At 44.4% G+C, this 23,159-nt stretch overlaps 1 protein-coding gene across 3 annotated transcripts in view; it reads left to right on the top strand.

Moving 5' to 3' along the window:
* Positions 1-23,159, top strand: part of PHACTR2 (phosphatase and actin regulator 2) — a 141,559-nt gene that overhangs the window by 49,034 nt on the left and 69,366 nt on the right. Inside the window, exon 1 of one of the 3 annotated variants that reach the window (XM_055713671.1) lies at positions 8,457-8,896. The exons of the other annotated variants lie outside the window; for them this stretch is intronic. Coding sequence (XP_055569646.1) covers positions 8,854-8,896 — 43 coding nt within the window. The 5' untranslated portion in view covers positions 8,457-8,853. Of the gene's footprint in view, positions 1-8,456; positions 8,897-23,159 lie in introns of those variants that run through there. 3 annotated transcript variants of the gene reach the window in all.

Raw genomic sequence — 23,159 nt, 5'->3', positions numbered from 1 at the left:
ACTTTTTCTCAATTCTCACTCACGTTAGCAAGAGCAAATGGATGTGTTGAAGTCATGGACAGGCTCAGGCACTTCGCAAGGGCCAAAGTGCATGACAGGGTATGTGCAAATGACTGACTCAAGCAACTGAGAAACTTAATTCATTATGCCTGCCAAATTTTTTGTTGATGCCTTTTTTTCTCCTTCACATAGGCTAGGAAGCATCAGTATAAAAATCGGCTCTGCTATGTGTAGTTACACTGCCTCAATTAATAAACAGAAGAGGAAAGAAAGAGGTGGGCATCTAACCACCATGCTGATGAGTGATCCTGCATCCCTAAGCTGCTTTCTGTTACTGTGTTTTTCTGGTGAGAGCTGTAGCTGATACACTAGTGGTAATTCCCATCTGGGTGTTCCAGAAATTTTACAAGATGTGAACAATTCTTGGGCTAGCAGTACGGTTGTGACCTTCGGATCCGCGTTTTCTGGGGTTTTTGCAACTTTTAGCTACGCAGCTTGCACATTTCATTAAACCTTTTGCTTTCTATTGTTCAAAACCTGCTCTAAGTGTACATACTTTTGGCAAAGGCATCCAAAATGATGTGTTTATTTTGCTCCAGTGCCAAAAAGCAGTGATTCATTAAGGAGCTTGGAGCTATAGAGGGAAAGCCACAGCCAGCAACCACCACACATGCCCTGAAGAGCAGAAAGCTGTGTTTTCCTAAGGAAAATGGTTAGTGCAGCTGGACTAGTATCACGGCTGACTTCTCTGAAGTGAGGAGGTACTGCTGGGCAGGTTGGAGAGTGCAGTCATTCTTCTGCATAAAATTGGGCTTTGCTGCACAGCCAGCAGGCATCTGGAGGCTGCCATTAAGCCCATATGGGAGAAAGAAAAAATGCCTAAGGGGAGCCAGTCCAGCTGATAGGAGCCTTTCCTTGAAATGATGAATTAGGGAGCTCCAGTACTGTGACCACTGCTATGGTGAACGCAATGGAAGGTGCAACAAGCCTTGAGAGAAGAGGTGGAGGAGGAAAGCTGGTGTCCTGCAGTAAGAACAGACCTCCAGCTGCATTTAGCCGCACTACTTCATTCTCCCTGCTGGGGACACGCCAGCTTGTATCAGTAAAATGGCTTGTCCACTCTTTGTTTTAACTACTGATACGAACCTGTAGTGGCTAAAGCCTTTGAAAACCTAGCAGAAGCCTGACTCTTGAGGAACTCTACTCTCCAGCATGTCATTTTTACGCCATTGCTTTCTTCTTCCCCAGTGGCTTGAACTAGGACAAGTGGAATGCTATTTATAATTTTTAATGTAGTTCTTTTTGTCTTTCATCACAAATCTGGAACCCTGGACAAAATTGATATCTGGTGAAAAACACACACTCGATTGGAAAATTTCTGGTGGTTATTTTCTGCCTGGAGAGGCAATGCTGTCCTGTGCTGTCACCGCACTGTCACTGCACGGCAAAACACAATGCAACAGGAAGTTCCAGGATCAAGGAGCCAGTATGAAGCACAAAGGAAACAATCACGTACGAACAAGCATTAATATCAAGAGTTCTTGTTATTAACAATCATAAATATGCAGAAGAGTTTTGGAAAATCCAAAATTTAAAATTTAAACCAGGAGTGTAGCATTTAAATTATTAAGTATTAGGGCGGGACCTTACAGACTTTGGGTAATACGTCATGCCGTCTACTGGTGGCGTTCTTCAGCTTTTTTCCAGGAATATCTGGTCTATGGTTAGGGACACAGTGTGAGCCGGTATATCAGTTCCTCTTGGTGCTTTAAACAAAGACAGAAGGTAGCTTTTCCCAGCACCAACTGCACAGTGCTTAGTTCTCTTTAGAAGAAGATTACAAGATCCTTGCCCTGAAGAACACGCATTTCTTACAGCATATTAATTTTTGGTAAATTCAAATGAAAAAAGCCCAACACTGTTACTGTCAGAAGGGTCTGATTAATCAGGCTCTGAATCTTTCATTTGCTCACTTCTCATAATCTCACACAAGAAGTTCTCCAAAACCTGGATTACACCACTTCTGCAACTTATGTTGTAAATCTTTAGGCAGCCAATAACTTTTAAAACAGTAGATGTTAAAGTAATAATTCCCTAAATAATTAGCAAAATATTCTGTGTCTGTGAGGAAAGGAAGGTTCCTGCAAAGGCCGGGCTTCCTGACGCAAATAAAGGAACTGACTCCAGATCTTTGCAAGCAAAGTAAACAAACATGAGCAACAACTGTGGGATGGAGAAAAAGTCAAAGAATCAAAGGGATATAAAGTTCTAGATTTTGCCTTTCAGGAACATTAGGGAAAGAAAGCATTTTTGAAAGATACAGTGGAACAAACCTGGGGTGGATGGATGTGAAGTGTGTAGAAGTTTAAATGTTTAAAGAAGTTTAAAATAAAGAAAGCGGGGGGCGGAGGAGGGGAGGCAGGGCAGTTTCTGAAGCTGAGGAGCATGTGCAGGAGGGGAGTAGATCTGCTCTCCATGACTCCTGAAATGTTTGTGTTGGGACTGTTTTCGATTTTCTGCCTTTCAACCGCGCAGACATTATGTAAATTACTTCAAAAGCTCAGTGCATACAGTACCACAAGAAACTGCAAACTGTTATTAAAATGAAAACAGAGATTTTTCAACATACTTGCAATGTTTGAGTCTGTAGAAGTCTTTCCTAGAACGATTTGCCAAGCAGTTACTTAATATAGGCCAGGGTAACGTTAAGTTAAAGGGTACAACAGAAATTGCAGCTCAGATGATAAAACCATGTGAGTAGATCTATGAGCATTCATTACTAACCATTTCAAATCATATTGACGCAGCTACTGTGAAAGCTTCCTCCAGGTACAAACAGACCCCCCGAGTCAGAGAGCACAGAGAGGCTCACAGCTGAGGGCACCCAGCACACAGCCTGGATGATAAATTATTGAACTGCTGTTGCCATGAGTCATTTACCTGCTTCTCAGTGTCTGAAATTGGCTTACAAACTGTTATGGTAAATAATTTAGAGTAGCAAAGAAGTTTGCAAGTGCATAAGCTATTTGCAGATAATTTGTGAGCAGAAGAAAAACCTGCCAGTGCCAAAGCACCGGGAATGAGTTTGCCCAGCTGTGCTCTTTTCCTGCCTGTGGTGGCAAAGAGCTGGCAAGGATAAATAAGAACAGACATTGACACAGGAGTTGAGATCACCTGAATACTAAACAGGTCCAAGCATCTCAGATCTTCCAGAGGTAAGGGCCTCGCTGCCTGTGTCCCAGTGCAGTCTTCATCTGAACAAGCAAATCTCATCCAAGAAATGTCTGCTCTACGTTTTCATCAGAATAGCCCTCATCTGCATTTAACTCCTCTGATCCAAGGCTTTGGACTCCTAGTTTCCAACCTGAGAGACTGAACTACAGAAGCTCCTCTCAGTTAGTTACTCTGCATAGGTGCCTTCTATTCCACTATGCAAATAGTATGTACAGGCGGGTTTTTTGAGGGAGGAAGACTTGTGATGATCACGCACAAAGACAACAGCCTCTTTTTTAAAGATTTCAAATTTTGTGCTCTATATTTGTTATACATTGGAAATGGGAGGTGACACTGGCAAGAACATAGCGTTGCTAAGCCATTAAAAGTAAAAAAGGACCCGTAGATATATTTTAAAATATTTCCAAATGAGAGGTTATTACAAAATTCCCTGGATATTAAAAGGAAATGGCCTAAATTCCCAATGCAACACCAGTATAATTAATTAATATACCCTATGATTTTATTTTGACAGTGCCTGTTTAAGGACTGCATTCAGTTTCCCAGAAAATAGAATTAGCCTTTTGCTTAACCACAGCTGATGTTCTAGTCTTAAGCAAACTGATTTTGGTGGTGCCCTCCCTAAACTCTTTCCCTTTGTAACTGCAAGTTCTCTACAGGCAGGTCCAAATTCAATGTTGTTGTTATAAACCTTAGCATGACCCATGACTAAAAAAAATTACTTAGCTTCTTGCTTATGTTTGCTCATGTCATAACCTTTGCTTCGTTCACTGAATCATACAACTCTGCAGCCTGCAGGACACGGTGCTGCTCACCTTCTCGCAGTTCTGCATGCTGACAGGCGTTGTGAGTGGGTGTGGAGAGGTGGGAGGACCACGCAAGAAGTGACTCATCTGCATCATTCCCGTTCTGGACTCTGTGCCATCCTCTTGGTTTATCTTGATAAGCACCTGGGTACTGTTATAAGGTTGAATGCATTTGCCAGTCCTGCATTACAAATCCTGGGATCAGATACGATAGCCCCTCCTTATACCTTCTGTCATATTTAGTGCCATGAATTAATCTCGGCGACCGAAGGAAGAGTAATACAAATTCACCCTTCTAAAATGCCTCTTTACGTTATGTGAGACTACAGAACTCTAAAGACTGGCAACACCATCTTACAAGTTGTAGGCCATCTATTACCATCTATCGTTCCAGTATAGTAAACATGCTGAAATACAGCTGTCTTTGAAGCTTTCTTGATGGGAAGGAATTTGCCTTTTGACATGTGAGATAACTATTGTGTGTATTGTTTCATTCTGACTTGGGAACATTTACAATCTCTTCTGTGAAGAGATCTCATACCAGCCATTTATACAAGTTAAATGTTCTTGTTTTACGAACACTGCAGAAGTTCATGAAGAAGCTATTCTTCTTTCGGTGGAAAATTTCAGCTCCTGAGGGACAGCAGAGTATCTGTTTAACAGTATTCACTACAGTACCCAACACAGTGACTTGGGACAAGAAGGGAAGAACTGTGCCTGCAGCATGAGGCAATCGGATAACTGCAGTATTACTACTGACACTGAAATCTGAAATCTAACTGGGAAGCTGGGTCCAGGAACCCCACTGATGCTGATGTGGCATCAGAACAGTCTGGCATGACGTACTGGCACCTGTTCTACCCATCAGCTGAACCTTGGCTTCCCCACCTGTCAGAAGACATGTTCATGTTTTAGCATCTTACGCAGCACTTCCTTCAGTATGAGATTAGCCCTGGCTAAAATGATCATGGAAATTTCAGTCCTGAAATTTTATCTTCCCAGGTAATTTTTGCTTTGCTTGCAGTTGTGGATTTCCAGCAACCCCAGAAGACTATAAAAACTACAAATTGCTGAGCAGCCCATTTGTGTCCATTTGTGTCTCATCCTGTTAGTCATTTAAAGGCAAAGTGGAATAAACATCCAAACACATCATAGGTAAAGTTCATCTAAATCCTAAACCCCAAAAAAGTATACCAAATAGAAATGTATTTTATCTACAAATTGCAGTCTCAAATCTCTGCTAGAATCACTTACCAAACATTATCGTACCCTTGAACTTTTACCCGTCCTAAACACCAACTACCAACCATGGCAAGAAATTTAATGCCCACATTAAAATATCTCTATTATACTGCAGAATAAAAGTCTGCAAACAACTGACTACTGAATGTATGTATTTTGTGTGGACGCTTATATAGGAATGTCAGCAGGATCACTTCTGTGTGGAGGCAGTTACAGAAATATAGCTCTACATACAAGAAATGCTATATATCTGCTTTCAATAGTTCATTTTCTCTCATAGGTCACATTGGTAGATGTCTTTTTGTACAGTGTTGAGGATTCAGGGTTCATTCCCTCCTACTAGTGAGTCATAAGCTGAATTCTTAAATCAAAAGGCTTAAAAAGCAGGATCTAAGTAGAAAAGTGCCCCCCCCCTTTTTTTTTCCTAAGTTGATGATTATTAATGACTGTGAGTAGTCTGAGATATACACATTTCCCCTTTGAGTCTTTAGGCAGGAAATAAAGCAGAAAGAGATGTAACTGTTGTATGGACCAGTACTATTTTATGTATTCAGCTAGTATTCCCTGTTCAGGATCAAAAGAAAGTATTTATTTTTGCTTGCTTTACAAAAGCTGAATAAAGAGTCTATGAGGCTAGTATTGGATGCTCCCAGCATCTTGTCCATCATGAATAAAAGTCCCCTTACTAAGACCTTTACATTTTCTAATGCAAGTAAATTACTTCTTGTTTAGAAGTTGCTCTTTTGGGTAACCCAAATACACACAACAACCAAAACAAAAGAAGCTGGCAAGTAATTGAACTACACGGGAGGATGTGATAACCACCCATTTTATCAGCTTACAAATCGACCTTGAGGAGTTTATTACTCCACAGGAATCATTGTAGACAGACGATATATAATTTTGCATTGTAAACTGGGTTTTTACGTAGGAGGGGAATACAAATTCCTTTGATGAAATTAATGAGATTCACCAGAGGCAGACAGGAACACTTTATGTTCCTATTTACGAGTGACTCCAGAGAGGCAACTCAAGTTTCTCAAAATAAACCCTTTAAAAATTGCTTTTCAAGGTAAGAAATATAAATGTGGGGAATTGATGCAAAAAACTCTGCTGAGAAATAAGTGACAGGAGTCAGCTGTCACACAAGCCGCCCTTCTGAAAGCCTTTCCTCAGGCTGAAGAAAGGACCATTAGACCCTGTATGCTCCCTTCGCTCCCACCGCGCAGTTCAGCCTGCTGCCTCTGTACAAGCCCCACTCACTTGTCTTCAGCTCTGTGCTTTGTACAGGGCCTGGATTTGGAGGTGTCAGGCAACGAGGCTTGCCTTCAGCGTTTGAACATCCAGGCGTGCTGCAATGCTATTCTCTCCTTGCAAAGGCACTATTAGGTTAAAATGCAACAGATCAGTCTTTCCCCATCAGCATCAGTCTTCTTCAAGCCTTCTGTTGGAGAGTACTTTCCATCTCATCTCACAGATCTCTTCTGAGCTGTCTCCCATCATCCAGTGGTTTTTTTTTTAAGGGGCAGACAACAACCCTGGACATGGGAAAGCACTTTTTGTCTGATAAAAAGCACAATGATGTAATGGGATTTCTGCCTACCCCCTTCCTGTTTGGACATCCGTATGTGAGTATCAACTCCCTTTTGTACCAGCACCAGCTCACTAGGAGCTCATGTTGAATTTCTCCAAGCCCCTACACGAAGCAGCTTTCTAAGACACCTTCCTTGTCCCTCTGGGCTGTGTTGCTCCACCCTGCAAATCTGACTTTTTTCTTCTTTTGACCCTATTAAAACTTACTTGTTTGAAACAACTGAGTTTATTAAATAATCCAGATAACTCTCTGACTGCCTTGTCCTCATTGTCACTCTGGTAATATTTACTCCATATAAAATTGCTGTCAGTGGTGATTTATTTAGTCTTTTAAAGCCTTTTGAAATAATACTTCTCTAGATAGCTGATGAAAACACCGAAGAGCCTCCCTGCAGCTCCCCAACAGAAACACCCTCATTAAATGCCAGTGCTGCTTGGACAATCGATCTGCTTCTCATTTGGTTCTTCATCTGTTTGTGCTTTATTAATTTTGTGCTGTCCTCACTTTCTTCTCTCTTACTAAATCAAGAGCCTACTGAAATCTATTACACTCAAGCCCGAACCTCTGGCAATTTAATGTGTAATCATATAAAACGAGAAAATAAAAGACCCGTTTGCCAAGCCCTACTTACTATAAAACCCATGAAGACTAGCATTAGTTGTATTCTTCGCTGCTCACCATGTATTAGCTGATGACCACATTTCTTCTGCCTGTAGGTGATGCCAGGTTCCCCAGGCCGCAGCTCCTGTGGTACCCCATTTGCTTCCCGAGCACAGGCCCCACACTGACACTGTTCTCCATCTCCCGAAATGTCACCGCAGTGCCAGCACATACAAAGATCAGCAGGTCAGAAATCTCTTTAGCCAACTCCTCTAGGATTTACAGGCCACTCAAAACCATTGTAATTTTGCTGTATGTCTTGCTAATAGATGTTCTTTAGCATGTGTTTTAGATGAGCCTTGAGTGTCCTCCTTGATGCATGTGCATCTCCCGGCTTCTTTCTAGGCACTGCATAGTAATGGCTATCAAAACTTTTTTGTTTGGTTTGGTTTGGGGTTTTTTTTATTGTTTTTTTTTTTCATCACTGGTAGTAGTTACCTGTTTGCATTAAGCTTGAGTCACTGCTTGGATTATGGTTATGCGTTAAGAAAAGCAAAATAAACCTTTGTTCCTTTTGCCCTAGTGCTATGCACAATCTCTATTTCTCCCGTCTTCCCCCTTAATTTATACAGCTGACTACGTCCCTTCTTGTCACTTGTTGCGGCACAGCGCTGGCCGGGAGCCGCTGCCACCACCTTCTTTCTTCCCACATTAGCAGCCGTCCTGCCTTCGATGTCGCCCCTGTGCGACAGGCAAGGCTGGGGCGGTTTCAGCCTCTGCCACAGCGCACAAGGGCCCGTACAGGGCCGGCGGGGCCCCCCGGGCGTCCCCCTCCCACGCGTGGCGGCAGCAAAGCCCCCGGTGCCGCAGCAGGGACCCGGGCCGTGGGTCCGCTCCCTGCGCCGGCCGCGGGCCCCCCTGCGCCTTCAGGGGGCGTGAGAGCGGCTGGAAGTCACCTCCCGCCCGGACCCACGTCTCGGACCCCGGGGAGGGGCGGCCGTGGGGCGGGGGCTGGGGAGGCGAGCGGTGCGAGGGGGTCGCCAGCTGAGCGCCGCCTGCCCCGCTGCGCGCACGGCGCCGGGCGGGTTTCCCCTTCGTCACAGACCCCCGCGACCGCTCCCGCGCCCCTGCCCCGCAGCAGGGACCGGCAGCCTCCCGCGGCCGGGCGGGGACGAGGCGGCGCCCCGGGGCGCGGCGGCCCGGCAGCGCGGCGGTATGAGGGGCAGCCGCCGGCCCGCCGCCGCGGCCGTCCCCCGCCAGCCGGCGGGCGGCGCGGCGGGGAGCGCGGCCCCGGCGAGAAGCGAGATGGCCCCCCGGAACCAGCCGCGGCGCGGGCTGCGCGCCCGGCGGGCGGCGTGATCGCCTCCCGGCCAAGCCATGGGCCAGACCTCGGTCTCCACGCTGCCCGAGCCGGCCGGCGGTGAGTACCGGCGGACGCCGGCGGCGGGGCGGCGCGGCGAGGGCGGGGGGCTCGGGGCGGGGGTGGGCAGCCCGAGGGGCGCTGCCGCCCGCCGGTGCCCTCGAACGGCGGCGGGGACAGTGGCGGCGGCCGGGGGGCTGCGGCCGCTTCCCTCCCGGCCCGGCCCGCCTCGGCGGGCTCGGGGCTCCGCAGTGCCCACCGCCTCCCCGGGGGTTGGGGCTCCTTTTTCCTCCTTTAATTAATAAAGAAGGGGGGAAAGGGGGGGGAGCTCTGGCATCTGGCCCAGCAGCGCGGTTAGTAGCCCGCCCATCGCGTTGCTTTTGGCCCCGGGACATTTTATGTGTAAGCAGGCGAATGCAAATAAATAAATAACGTGTGCGTGGAACGGCTGGTCGTCCCCCGTCGTCCCCACCCCCCCAATAAAGCAGCCCGAGCTGTTCGCAACTTCATTTGAGGATAGTACGAACTGCCTGGGAATGCTGTTTGGAGGCTTGTTAGGATAACTCGGGTGTGTTTTAGTTACTGAAAAACAGAGCGGGGCTCTTCCCACAATAATAGGATGTAGAGTCTAAATGAACTCCAGCGAGGTTTGAAGTTTCCTGTGAAAACGTCACTGCATGTTTTTCCTCCGCGCCTGTTTCCTTTGCATCCATTAAAAAAAAGTAAGCAAATCCTGTTGTAGACTTTCATTCTGAAGGCTGAACTTTATTCTTAATTTGCTTATTGCTGTTTATCTGGGAATGTTTTGTCAACTAGGAGACAGTGCAACAAACTTTCTTTTTCACCTTTCTTTTCTTCACGGATGTTTCAAAGAATAGTTTTGGTAATAACATAAACATTTTCAGAAAAGGTCCATTATCTTGCCAGTGGTACAACTTCCCCGTCATACCACCCCGGTCAAAATCTTGGATGATTTCTTCTCCTGCCAAACACTGCATAAAAGAGAAATTTGACCGTTTCCGATAAGTTTCACCATCCCATTGAAGGCTTCACCCAGCAGCCAGTGCGTTAGAATTATATGAAGGTAGGCGTCGGGAAACAGATGTGAGGAAACAGATGGACTGGTTAAAAGATTTTGTTAAACTTCCTGGACACAAACGTGTCCGAACTCTTACACGCAGAAGTCTGTTGTGAGAGTATTTTGTCTGGGAGGGGGCCTGTATCTTGCCTAAGGATAGCTGTGGTGCCTGTGTTCCCTCGGCAGAATGCTAATGGGCAACAGTTGGGCTGGATTTCTAGTTTAATCTAAAAGAAAAAAAAGTCACCCTTGAATTCTTTCCTAACTGAAACCAAGGTTTTCAATCAGGAGCAACAAGGGACAGTTGTCTGAAGATGTAAGTTACGGTGATGCTACCTCAGTATTGCTAAGTAAATTCTAGTTATCACCACGTTAAGAGCACTGCACTTGTGATGAGGCGCTGGTAGTGCCTCCAGCAGGTTTCACAGAAGAGCAATCCCACTGCGCTTCCAGCCCCGCTGAAATGTTGGGAGAGCATATCATCAACAAGAAACCACAGGGGCAGGGAGGCTTCTGGGTGGCGTGGATTCATGGGGGTGCAGTCATTTGTTTTCTCTAGTCTGCTGATACGGTCTGAACGCTTAATAAGCTGTGAAGTTTGGGAGGCCTCGTCTAGCTCTGGTCAGGGCAGGAGAACGACTTCCATCAGTTCTGGTTCAGACAAGTTGCCCCTTAGGCAAGTAGGCCTGAAATCTTCGTTGATTTTGGCGTGCCAGCCAACTACAAGCCATTTAAGCCTTTGACAGCTGCTAGAGATTAAAGTTGAAGGAGATCCCTGTCTTGCACACGCAGGGGCTACAGATCTGTTTTCGTGCCAAGGAATCAATACTGCATTCAGATCCCCAGTGAGCCACACAAAAGCAGCTGTGAGAAGTTACTTGCCTGTTCACTCCCTTTTTTTCCCCAAGTGTGCCTGCCTGCGAGGGCTAGGACCCTGCCCCTGATCCCTGCTGTGCCCTGGCAGGGCTGCGTCGGGCACAGGGCACCGCTAGTAAATCACCGTGGGGCTTTCGGGTGGGCTGGTAAGGTGAACATGGTTTGATGTAGAAAACTGAAAGAAAATGTTTTTTCCTGAAAGTCACGAGTGTTAGAAGAGATAAAATATATGCATAGTACAATACTCAGTATGGACTCCAGCCAGTGTGCTGCGTTTTTTTTAAGATTTACTTTAAATGAAAGATTTTACTCTTGGAAAAGGAAATACATACTCAAGTACTCACACAGACCAAGGTCCTAGTGGCACTTTCCTGTTGGGTTAAGTACAAGACTGAGGCCTAACCATAAAACTCGGAGTCGGTGACTGGGCAAATGCAGGCTCGTACCAGGTAGATTGAAGTGCCTGTAAAGAGAGGAAGGATCGGATTTTCATGCCCGATTGGAACTTTCTTCAGCAGCAATGCTCTCTCGCTAGAGTTTGCCATCAGCTGTGGGTGAGTGGGTGTTGGAAGTATTTTGGACAGGAGGATCAGGGCTTTAATCGTGTCCCATAACTATGAGTGGTAAAGGGGCAGCGAAGGAGGTCTTGGCTGCCGGTGGACACCCACCAGGCAATCCTTTGCTCCTTGTCCTCTGTTCCAGTGTTTCAGTAATTTAGATATAATTTCTAAAGCTTGCTTGTTATTTGCCATGGTTAGGAAATGTGAAGAAACAGCAGCTGCAAGAAGAGCTTGGGAAGACAGTATAGATATGTGGAAGAGGAGAAACACATACTGTCCTTGTTCATCTTCCTTCCTCTTCTGTGATTTTCCCACGCCTGGCAGGGCTTGGTTAACGTGCTGTCTCCCCTTCCCTGACTGGAGTTCTATGCTTTTGGGGGTTATCAGCCATCATGTGCTTCTGCTTTCTGATCTGCAGCTTATCAAAGGGCAGCAAAGCTGTGGACTTTTTTCAATTTTGTTTCCCCCCCCCCCCCCCCCCCCTTTCTTTTTAGATTTGTTTTTGGGTAGTTCACTGCTACCCACAGTATTGGGAAACAGCCGGGTCATCAAGTGGAAGCACGATCAGCACATTGGGAAGATAACACTTAAAAGCAGACCTGGTTAGGTGGCATAAGTTTTTTGTTGTTGTTTGAATAGCAATGCCTTGTCAAGAATGAAACTTGAAGTAAAAACAGACCTACCAGTGTTCCTAAGGAGAGGTCAGGCAGTTCGGCATGGAGTCTGTGGAGCGCAGTATGTGGAGGGGAAGGGCAAGCTGCAAAGGGAAGGTCTCGGGAACCTCATGCCCCAATGGTCAGGGTGCTCAGCAGGGCCAGCTGAAGATGGGGGTCAGACCCCAGTGCTGACCCGCAGCTCCAAGTATGTAATCCATAGGCCTGTTTACTCCAGGGTGGGTGGGAGTTCCTCTCATCATATATGTTTTACAGAAACAGAACATAAATTGTCAGGCTTGTGTTTCACCCCATTACAGACCAAAGTTTTTTCAAGAACATGAAAATGTACTTTGATAGCACAGGAAGACCATTTCCCACCCAGCTCTCCCCATGAGATGAAAGCAGTCACTGGTAGGATCCTGTTGTTTGTTGACCTTGGCGCTCAGTGAAATGATTCTCATAGGTCAGAAGTGAGCACACTTCCCAGACTGCTCCTTTTCATCTCGCTTGGCTTTATGGGATTTCCTGTTCATTGACGAGGAAACAGTAGCTTCACCTGCGCCTGTGTGGAGGAACTGTAATTGCCTTAACTGGGCAACCTTAATCCTGAAATGAAATGGAAAACAAGTATTTCCTTCAGCAGCTTTAGGTGTTGGCAAATTTCAGCATAGAAATTTCAGGACTTGTCTAGGAAGAGAAGTTACTCCAGTAGCGCTCTTTGGTAGTAGCTACTCCTGAGCCTTACTGAGGGTGCTGCTGTGGAGCAAGCACTTCTATTTCTGAGGAGCTGAACATGGAGATACTCAGCCACAGACTTAAATTCTCATCCTGACTCAGTCCACTATGAATCTGAATGTGCAGACAAGCCCTTACGGTAATAATTCTTGTCGAGGAAAAAAAAAAAGAAGTTGATTTTTCTCCTCCAGCTTCTTCTTCCTTTCAAAAATGGAAGAACTTTGACATCATTGCACTTTACAGGAGGGCATCTCAAAGCGTTTGCGGTGGCAGTGAGCTACTCATAACACACCTGCTAGCTGGTTATTTTAGTTGTTGGTGCACTTGAAAGAGTGGAAAGCAGAGATATTGAGCTGAAATGTCAATTCCCATTTGATGTGAAGCCCTAAATGACCTGTCCCCAGCCACAAAGGACCTTCTGAGCACAAAGCCTTGTCTTCCTTGTTTTTATCCTGAGGTTTAAATGGATTGGGGGCTTGTAATACTGCACTGGGAGTTCTGTTCCTTTTTCGCCCTTCTTTTTGCTTTTGTAAGTTGTGGAAGAGTTATAAGTACAGTGTAAAGGGAAATATTTTCAGTTGCTGCTAGCTTGACGCCCAAAGCTTTTAAGTTTTTCTGGATCTTGGGCATGAGAAACTCTATCCTTATCCTACTAGTGTTGTCAGATGGGGCTACAATTGTGACAGCTTCAGAATTTGGGTCAATTAAGTAGTTTACCCCAGTCTTTGGGATGATTGAGTGGATATTTTAAATACCTAGTCAAAGACATAAAAAGCCCATGGTTTTGGGCAGAATGGATAGTCACAAATTTGCCTGCTACTAATGGGGACTGCAAGAGCTCTTTTAAAAAGTTGGTCCTTGTGTGTCTTGAGCTGAAATACCAAAAGTAACAGCAAATGCAGAAAAGTGTAGGTCTCGGCACCCAAAACCACAACTCTGATCTGTGCTGTTGGTGAGGGTGGTGTGAGTGTGAGCATGTGGAATGAATCACAATTTGTAGAGAAAAATGGCACACACTTTTAAATATAGCATGTTTATAAAATATAAAATGTATTTCCATGTTCATGGGTGCTGTCATATACTCTGTGATCTGCCAGGGTAAAACTGTGCCCCTGCCTGCTGCTGGTCAGCCCAGGCTGAGCTCCTCAGCTGCAGCAGTAGCTAACTGCAGAGGCGGTTGCCATCTGAGCCTTCCCTAAGGGGCACGGCTGAGAGCAGAGATCTTGTAAGGGCATGGTGGACCCAGCTACACCACAGGAACTGCGTATGAACTGCAGGAACACACGTGTGAAAATAAAGATGTAGTGTTGAACAGGTCCCAGATCAGTGTCTCACCTCTTCTTACTCTGAGCTGCTTCAAGGATGAAGTTCTCATTTAGCTGCCAGGGTATGTGACTTTTCATGTCAGGCTGAGATGCCTTTCTGCATTGGTATTTGGTAGCCACTGATCACCTGTTCACAGTGTTAATCATCGGCTTCCTCATCTGCTGCGAGGAGGAGAGCTGGCTCCCTGGACGTCAGCACAGGCAGGGTGGCAGAGCCTGGGGTTCTGCAGCGTTGTCATCTCAGATGACCACCTCGATACTTCCCCCAGATGAAAAGCTCACGGGAGATCTTGTTTCCTCCTGCACCCCCTGTGCTAAGTCCCACTGACAACTGATCCCACTCCGCTGGATCTCAGCTCCCCCTTGGATCAGTTGTCCTTCCTTCCTAGATCCTTTTCCTTGGCTTTCTTACTGCTCCCTGGTAATAATACCGCATTGTCCTCAGGCAGTGTTTTCTGTTACAGATTTCAAAACGCTTTCCAGTCCTTTTTATAATATTCCTTGATTTAAATGGGAAAACTGAGCACAAGGAGGCAGGACAGCACCTAAGACACAGCCAGGAGGAAGCCAAAGAGCTCCCGAGTCCTGATCGGTGTTTGAGCCATGTTACAGTCCTGCCTATTAAAAGCAGGACAGATTTGGATGTTTGTTTATTTCTTTTTGTTTTGACCTACTTGAAGTTGTCCTTTATTCATTTTGGATACTGATGCTTTTTTGAGATTTAAAATATGAAGAAACAATAACATTGCTGAAAAATACTTCTGAACCAGCCCTGGATTTGGATGTGTTTTTCACTTTATTGTTTTGAAACATAATGAAGCAGGTGAAGGGCCTGGAGAACAAGTCTTAGGAGCAGCTGAGGGAACTGGGGCTGTTTAGCTTAGAGAGGAGGAGGCTCAGGGAAGACCTTATTGCTGTCTGCAACTACCTGAAAGGAGGTTGTAGTGAGGTGGGTGTCAGTCTCTTCTGAGTAACAAGCGACAGGACAAGAGGAAATGGCCTCAAGTTGCACTGGGGGAGGTTTAGATTGAGTATTGGGAAACATTTCTTCACTAGAAGGGTGGTCAACCATTGGAACAGGCTGCCCAGGGACATGGTGGAATCACCATCCCTGGAGGTATTTAAAAGACATGTAGATGTGGTGCTTAGGGACATGGTTTGGTGGGGTTCTGTGCTAGGCTAATGATCTTAATGGTCTTTTTCAACATAAATGATTCTGTAATTGTAGGATTAAAAAACAATAGAGTGCTCTTAATGCCTTGGGTCGAATTGATTGATTTTTAGAAAATACTGCAGCAAACAGCCTGCTTTCAGAACTAATCTCCGCCTGTTGTCTTTAAATTGTAACAGTGGCAACAAAAGTATTTCTGATCCACAGAAATATCCCAGCCAGCTGCCATTCAGTCCCGTACGGAGAAGTCATTTCTGAAGTGTCCATTCATTGCCTTCTCTGGTTGACATAAGGGGGATTCCTGATCCTGGTCCTTCTTCTGATAGGAAAGGATTTTCATTCAGTAGGTCTGGCCAGGACCAGTTCTAGGCGTAAGAAAAAAAAGAGGAGGTAGTTTGCTGGTGACAATAAAATATCTCTAGTAATGGCAGTGGTGGCTCTGTTCCCTTTTGCCCCCAGCAGATCCCAGAAAGCGAGGCTGGCTGCTGGTGCCCCCGCTGGGCAGCAGCCAGGGCGTGGGTGTGTGTCATGGAAGGAGGCAGCTCGGTTTTATTTGTGCCCCTGAGTTGACAGAGTTCAGTTTTGCGAGAGCTGCTGAGAAGCCTTCGGTCAGGTCTGGTTTCAAGCCACATAAAGATACTGATATTAAAAATACGTGCAAAACTGAAGAAGGAAGAGAAGGAAAATAGGAGTACAAACCATCAGCAGGGAAGGTAGGCAGAGAGTGAGGGTGTTTTTCTTTTATATCCCCAAAACAAAATCAAAAGCAAAGAGTGAAATCAAGTCATTTATATCCCCTCTTAGGTCAACTCTACAACCCCCAGACTGTCAAGTGTATTTTAGGCAAATGCAGAATTACACCAGGGCTCCAGAGTATGCCATTGCCTGCAGCGTTGTGTGGTAGAAATGGTTCAGTAGGAGCTAGGTAGGAAGGTCGCTGTGAACATCCAGGTGGTGCAGGGTGTGAAGATGGACTGTTTTCTCACTGTCTCTGGCCAGAATCACATGAGTAACAGTGCTGGGTATCCTCTCTTTTGGGTTTGGTTTTTTCCCCCCATTTTGTTCTGGATTTAAATATTATGATATGTCAATCAATTGAACCTTGCCTGTTTGCAGTTCACAGAGTAGTTTGGACTGACAGTCTGCACAGACAATGCAATTGCCTTTGCCTGTCATGTGGAGGCTGGTTATTAGGAAATTTGATTTAAGAGTTTAGTTTCTTACAGGCTTTGTACGAGGTCGCTGGATAGGAATTAATTTATTCTGTCTCTGACTTGGTTTTTGGGCACACGGAAGTAAAGTCTCTGTCAAAAGTGGAAGTCTTATTTACCTTTGTGTTCTCTCACTGCTTTGAACAGCTGTGATGATCAGTGTAAGTGAGAAAAAAGCTGGGGAGAAATTAGGATCTAGGTTGCTGCATCATTGCGTGGAAGTCTAGGGTATGCTGTCAGGCTGCATGAAAGTAAAATGAGAAAGAAAAGTGAGGATAATGACTTGCTGTCTGTTTTGTATTGATAAAGGGTTGACTAAGTGTGTGTTGGGATAATACCCTTTTGTATAATACTGAAAACTGTGGTAACAGTTACTTGGTGGATCAGTGTATTAATACAGAATCCTGTGTCAATGATAGTTTTGTGAAAATGACGTTTTATATGAAAAGATACAAACAGCAAGGGGTGTGTTTCCTTTTTCTTCTCTGATTCCTGCTTTGCTTTCATATGAATTAGAGTGATGTTTTGATAAGAAGTTATTGTGATACAGCTGTCCTAACATTTGAAACTGTGTGAGTTCTGTTCCCAAACATCAGCCTGCATCCCTCACCCCTGAGAATGTGGGTTTTTTGTTTTAATTAGTGTTGCAAGATATCTTCACACTGACCAACTGCCAAAACTGTCAGCAAATCCTTGTCATGTAGACAGACCATCCTCATTTCAATATTATTTAATCCTTTTTGTATTTTCTGAATCTGAATTTTTTAATGTGTTGCCCTGTAAAAGCCCAAGAATGGTGCAGAGACCTTAGATGCTGGCTGGGCTTTTCAGCCTGGGCTATTACTGCTCCAGGTGAACAAATCACATAGTTTATAGTCTAGAAATAATTCATGAAAGATATGGAGACTCTCTAATGTTTATTGATTTAGGGTTAACTAAGTAATGTGCACAATTAGAGTAACTATGATAAACCGTGAAACTTGGTATTTTCACTACAATCATATAGTTTACATTTTCAACTCAAACCATTGCTGACAAGACTTAGAGGCACACCAGGACTCTTCTTCAGGCTTAAGAATTTTTCTTTAATGCTTCAGCTCAGAAAATTAACTCTTGACTGGGGATTTGTCACCTCTGGTTGTATTTCTGAGGTTTGCAACCCAGAACTCTCTTCTTGCACACTAAAATTACTGTAATTTCACTTGACCTTTTCTACTGAAGAAGGCAGGGTTCTTCCCCTTGCCTTCTGCCTGCATGGCTGCAGAGCAGGGGCAGGCAACAGAAGGGGATATGGATCCCAACTTCTGTCTGGTAGCCAGCTGACATAAGTAAAACAGCACTTGTAATGAGTGAAATTGTGTCTGAATGCCCAGGAAACTTTACGGGAGGGCAGCCTGACACTGGAAAGGATGGTCTGTTGAAAAAAAAAACCACAGGGATGCGAGCTGGGCTTTGCACTGAAGCTCAGCATGCTGGGGTCGGGTGTGCTGGTGATCTTCCCTCTCAAACCGGGAGCTGGGAAGCCAGTGCCCTGTGCCAGTGTCCATGTCTGCATCCTCAGCAGACTGCAGTCTCTGCTGATGTATCCCAGGTACCAATACAAGTCAGTGTGTGGTGTTGTACAGATACCAAAAGGCATTGGATTTCATGGAAGAGTCACGATGCTTTAGCCCCAGGTTATGTTTGTCTGTGCCCCAGGTCAGTTTTTGCAGATGCTGTAGGGCACCAGATGCCTTGAGATGTTTTTTCCTAGCCAGTGGTTGCCCATGAGGCCCTGGTAAGCCTCAAGCACGGCTCGTAGATCTCCAACCTCTGCTGTCTAAGGGATGCACAGAGATTTCTAATGCTTGGGCACCAAACTAGTGAAGTTCACCAACGCAGCAGCATCCTGAGTTAAAAATGTCGTGTGCCCATGAATAGTGAGGAATGGTCTGGTTTGTGACTTTTCTCCTGGTTGCTTTCCTTGCTTGTAACCCCCAGGGATCAGCCTACCTGAAGCATTTGTGTCATAACAAGCAATATAAAGTCACCCAGGCTGAAAACTAATCTCCTGTGGGCTTTTTTTTTTTTTTTGTTACTATTCCCCCTCCTTTTTTTCCCTCAAATCCTGGATGAGTCAAGAAAGAAATGACACTTTAATTGTGTGCTCATGAAACACAGATTCAGTGGTATACAGTCAAGTAGTTTGAGTCACGTTACCACTTAAAGTTTTGTAAGCTGAGAGATGATTTTTAGATACTAGCTGTCTTTATGAGGAGAAAAAAAAACCCTGTACCGTTCATTGCCAACAAATTGGACATGTTTAAATTATACATATATAATGTGTTATAATTTATTTCATTGGTAATAATTCAAAAGTGGCTGTGCATTTCCTTTCCTGTAAATTCATTCAGTATGTCTGAAGATTATGGTTTGTTTCTTGGAGTTTTATAGATTTATTGCATTTCTGAGGGGAAGGAAGTGTTGGTTTTGGCATGGATGCTAGGAATATTCTTGTTCTGAAAATGTGAAGCAGTGTTCTAGTGTACTGCTAATCTGGCCTCTTTTATGTTGATACAGAGAAGGGTGTAGTGGTTTTCCTGCCCTGCGTGTTATACCACCATGCATAGTTCTCCTCTTGTGATGAATCGTTCATGTGATTGATAAAAAGAAAGAAAATATTAGTATTAATGATTAGTATTAAAAATCCATATGTGTTTTAAAACAATTGCACTAACTGCAGAGTAGTTTCTGTGCTTAAATTCTGGAAATGAAAAGCTTTAGAAGGCCTGGTCTGATTCTTGGAAGAAGATACCAGATTTGATTTCTTGGGAAGAAGATGCTGTTGTTGTTTCTTACTTGAATATTGCTGCTTTAACACACAGAAATCACAGAAATAGGTTATGGAAGAATACATAAAGCCTGATGGTAAGACATGAAAGAGACTGTGTCTGTGCAAGGGAGTGAACAATACGAGGGACAAATAAGACTGTGGGTGAAGTCAGATTGTCAAGAGCTAGTCAAGGACCAAGCAGAAATGAAAAATGGTCTATACTTCAGTTGAAGGAGAAGGTCACAGTGAGTAGCAGAACATGAGCCAGCGGGGGGGGGGCGGGAAAAAAAAAGAGACATTAACTACAAAGTGTGGCAGAAACTATGTGACTATGACACTCGGCTTTGAAAGCCTTTTGTTGGATGATACCATCATGTAACTGTGTTGTGTTATAGAGAGAACATGATTCTGAAGAGAGGAAGAATGTTTTTGTTGGAAAAGTTTGGGGGAATTCGCAGAGACCTGAAACTGAAAAAACAAGTATCTTGGACACTTACAGCAACACCTCTCTCTTAACTCCCCTCTGGCACAGCTCTTCCTGCTGATTTAATTTTCCCATCACTACTGGAGACAAGGGGGGAGAAGGAGGGGAGGACATACTTCAGCCAGACCCAGCAAGACAAACAGTTTGCTTCTGAAACATTTAGTGCACCTGGAAACTCTGTAGCTTAGTTTCAAATGCATAATAAAAAATGTATTGAAAAGTATTTAATGTCAGTATTTGACCTTTAGGATCATGTCTTTTTGAAAGCAGAAGAGGAAAACAGAATGTACGTTTCTAGCTGTCATCCATAAACAATGAAAAAACCCTTGAGAATACAGAGCTAGGCCACTGGAAAGTATCCAAAATCATTATTTTCAATACATTTTTCAATACATTTTAAATCATTAAGCAAAAGTTTTGGACTTTGCAGGTTTCTCCAGTTAGCAGGATGAGCTGGACACAAAATTTGGTGTATAGCACTGCACGCTGTATCTAATGCATAGACCAGTTATTAGTTTGGTAATGGCTGCAGTGGCTGAAGATGCACCCACCGATGCTTACCTTCCCTTAGACAGAAGGTACCCCCACCTCAGCTCAGTCCTGCTAACCTGCAAGCCTTTCCCAGCTGCTGCAGTGCAAAATCAGCAAAATCTGCTGGTCTGTGAGAATAAAGGCATCATCTGGAAGGGTTCATGTCTCCCAGCTTTGCACTCCTCCGCAAGCCTGAAATCAGTCCTGAGAATGGTCTGGTGATAAATTAAATGCTGTTATTCCTTTCATCTCACTACAGATGGAGCGTGCCGGATCTGAAAGCAGTAGACCAAGGAGCCATGTGAGCACAAATGAATAAAGTCAGGCTGTGGATTTTTGTGTTTGTACCTTTCAACTAGCCGTCCTTAAGGGATCTGTTTGTAGAGAAAACATCTCTCTCTCTGTTGCTCAGCCTACAGTGCATTCAGGGTTTCCTCAACCACAGACAAAAAACATAGCAAGAAACAACCCCAGAAGATGAGATTAACAACAACAAAAAAAAAACCCCCTCAGCAACCTAAAGTCCTTCCTCATGTGAGTTTACTGTGGTGGAGGAATACAACTGAAGGCATTAGTGAGTCAACCTGTGGCTGTGGGTAACTCTTCCTTTAGCTTTTCCAGGGGAGCAGCATCCTCAGAGCCTGCCTACCTGTGGTTTAGCAGATAACATCATTGTGCCCTGGCAGTCCCTGGATGGGAATGTTACTGTTTAGCATATTTGGCAACCTGGTTTTTCCCTTAGGGATTGTTTTGGGGGATATATACCAGCAGAGCAGAAATGAGTGCCGGTGTCTTTTCATCAGCACAGAGGTGTCTGATGGCACACACCAGTTTTTTTTAATGCTCTGCATATATGGTGCCAGAGGGTTTTTTCTTTCAGTTTATTTTTTTTACACTTTATGCAGTAAATTCCACATAGAGTGAAGGAAGAAAGAACAGACACAGCACTACTAATTAAGTTAGCCATTTCTTAAAAGCAGATAAATACCAGGCAGTTCAATCTCGTAACAAAAATTACCAGACTGGAGCCCAGTCTTTCTGGTTTAAATGATTACTTGCATGGCCAGATGTTGACGCAGGGAAAACTTGCAAATCTAGAGAGGGTTTTTTTTGTCTTACTCTGTGTATGTCTTTATAATTTAAGCTTTGCATCTGCCATTTTTGATACTTTTTTTTTTAAAAAAAAACCATATGGGGTGGTAGCAAAAGTTTTGAGACAAAAAAAAAAATCATTCTTGAGGGGAGAAAAAAAAGGAGTGTGTTTGGGGTGAGAGAGAAGGGAGGGAGGTTCGGGTAGTGCTGATGTGCAAGACATGACCCTTTAAGGACTTGGGTAGCAAAGTGAAAAGTCTTTTACGAGGACTTCCACTAGCCCTCTCTAGGACAACAGCTTGTCATTAAGTTATGTGAGAAAGTCAACCATTAGTATATCTCAATGCAATTGTTGGTATCGTGTCACTGAGAGGTACATATATGTGTACAGTGACATATACTTGCAAAAATTTTTAGCATCAGATTATGGCTTACGTTACGTTTTGCTGTAAATTTCTGTAGCACAATTTTCAAGAAAACTGACAATTTTTCAAAATATTTCTCATCATATCAGTTAAAACAGAGAAGCTAGAAGTCTGGTAGCAGCAGTTTACAGTTGGAGGATGGATACATGAAGTCAGTGGATGTGGGAGAAGCTGAGAGATGAAGCAATGCTCCCCAGAGCTCGCCAGTAGTAGAATAAGGTAGGTTTAGGATAGGTGTAGGTTAAGAGCCTCTTTGATAGCAGAGATTTGCTCTGAGCCTCTCCAGTTCTTTGTAGGTGCCATAAGGGGTAAATGGGATCCTTCAGTTTTGTGGATACAGCCCTGCGTTTCCTCCAGTTTTGTTATAACTGCCTGAAAAGAGAGCCACCTGTATTAAAGTCCATGCCAGTGAAATTATTGATGAGAACTTTTCCTTGCACAGAAACCTACACTTGTGTTTTTTAGTTGCTGTCCTTCCAGCATTTTCACTGATTACTCACCTGTTCCTACTGGCAGGTAGTTGTGTACTAATAAAACCAAAATGCAGATACACTCCGAAAAAATACTTTGACTTCACATAAAATTAAGATTACATTCTTTTCAACAGCTTCACCGAAGCACACCAAGAACAATATTCTGCCATGGTATGTTTAGCTCTGACTTCTTTTAGCTGTGAAATAGGTGGTTTCATTAAAATATGGAGGCAAAGGTCCTTTCCAAAAGCCAGCCTGGAGGGCCATGGACTCCAGAGTAGTTACAGTAACAAGGAGCACAAATAGCACAAGCCACTTTATATTTCATATTTTGTGTTTTCCCATGCTTGGCCACCTCCCTGGAAGGTGGCCCTGAGCTCAGCGTGCTGCCACTGCTGGGAAGGGGGACTGCACATCCCCTTGAGCCGCGGCTGGGGCTTGCTCTGCATCCTGGCCTGGGGATGCTCCTGGCCATTCCTTCCTCCAGCCCTTGCTGCAGCGCCACTCTACATGTAAGTGTCCAGTATTAGTGATAAACCATGGTATTCCTGACATGAGTAAATGAAGATCCAGTCTTTTGTCTTCCTCTGAGTGTGAATGCTATAGTACTGCATTATTTTTTTCTTCTTAATTTTTCTCAAAGCTAAACTTCCCCTAAAATGCAACTATACCTTAGAATGCTGTGGTGGGATGAAAGATAATTAGAAGTCCACTCAAACCTTTGATTTCCAAGTGGGTTAAAAGACGGAAGTGTAAAGTTGGTGTAGGGGCTGACTGGAGCGGGAAGGCAGTGTCGGTAATGGAGCTGGGTGGGAAGGGGGCTGTTTGGATTGGAAGCTTCAGGGCGACATCTGAAGATTTTCATCTCCTTCAGAGCTGGTGGTAGCTGAAATA

Source organism: Falco cherrug, chromosome 6, assembly GCF_023634085.1.
Source record: "Falco cherrug isolate bFalChe1 chromosome 6, bFalChe1.pri, whole genome shotgun sequence".
NCBI classification, from domain to species: Eukaryota; Metazoa; Chordata; class Aves; order Falconiformes; family Falconidae; genus Falco; species Falco cherrug.
This window is presented reverse-complemented; position numbering and strand designations above follow the sequence as displayed.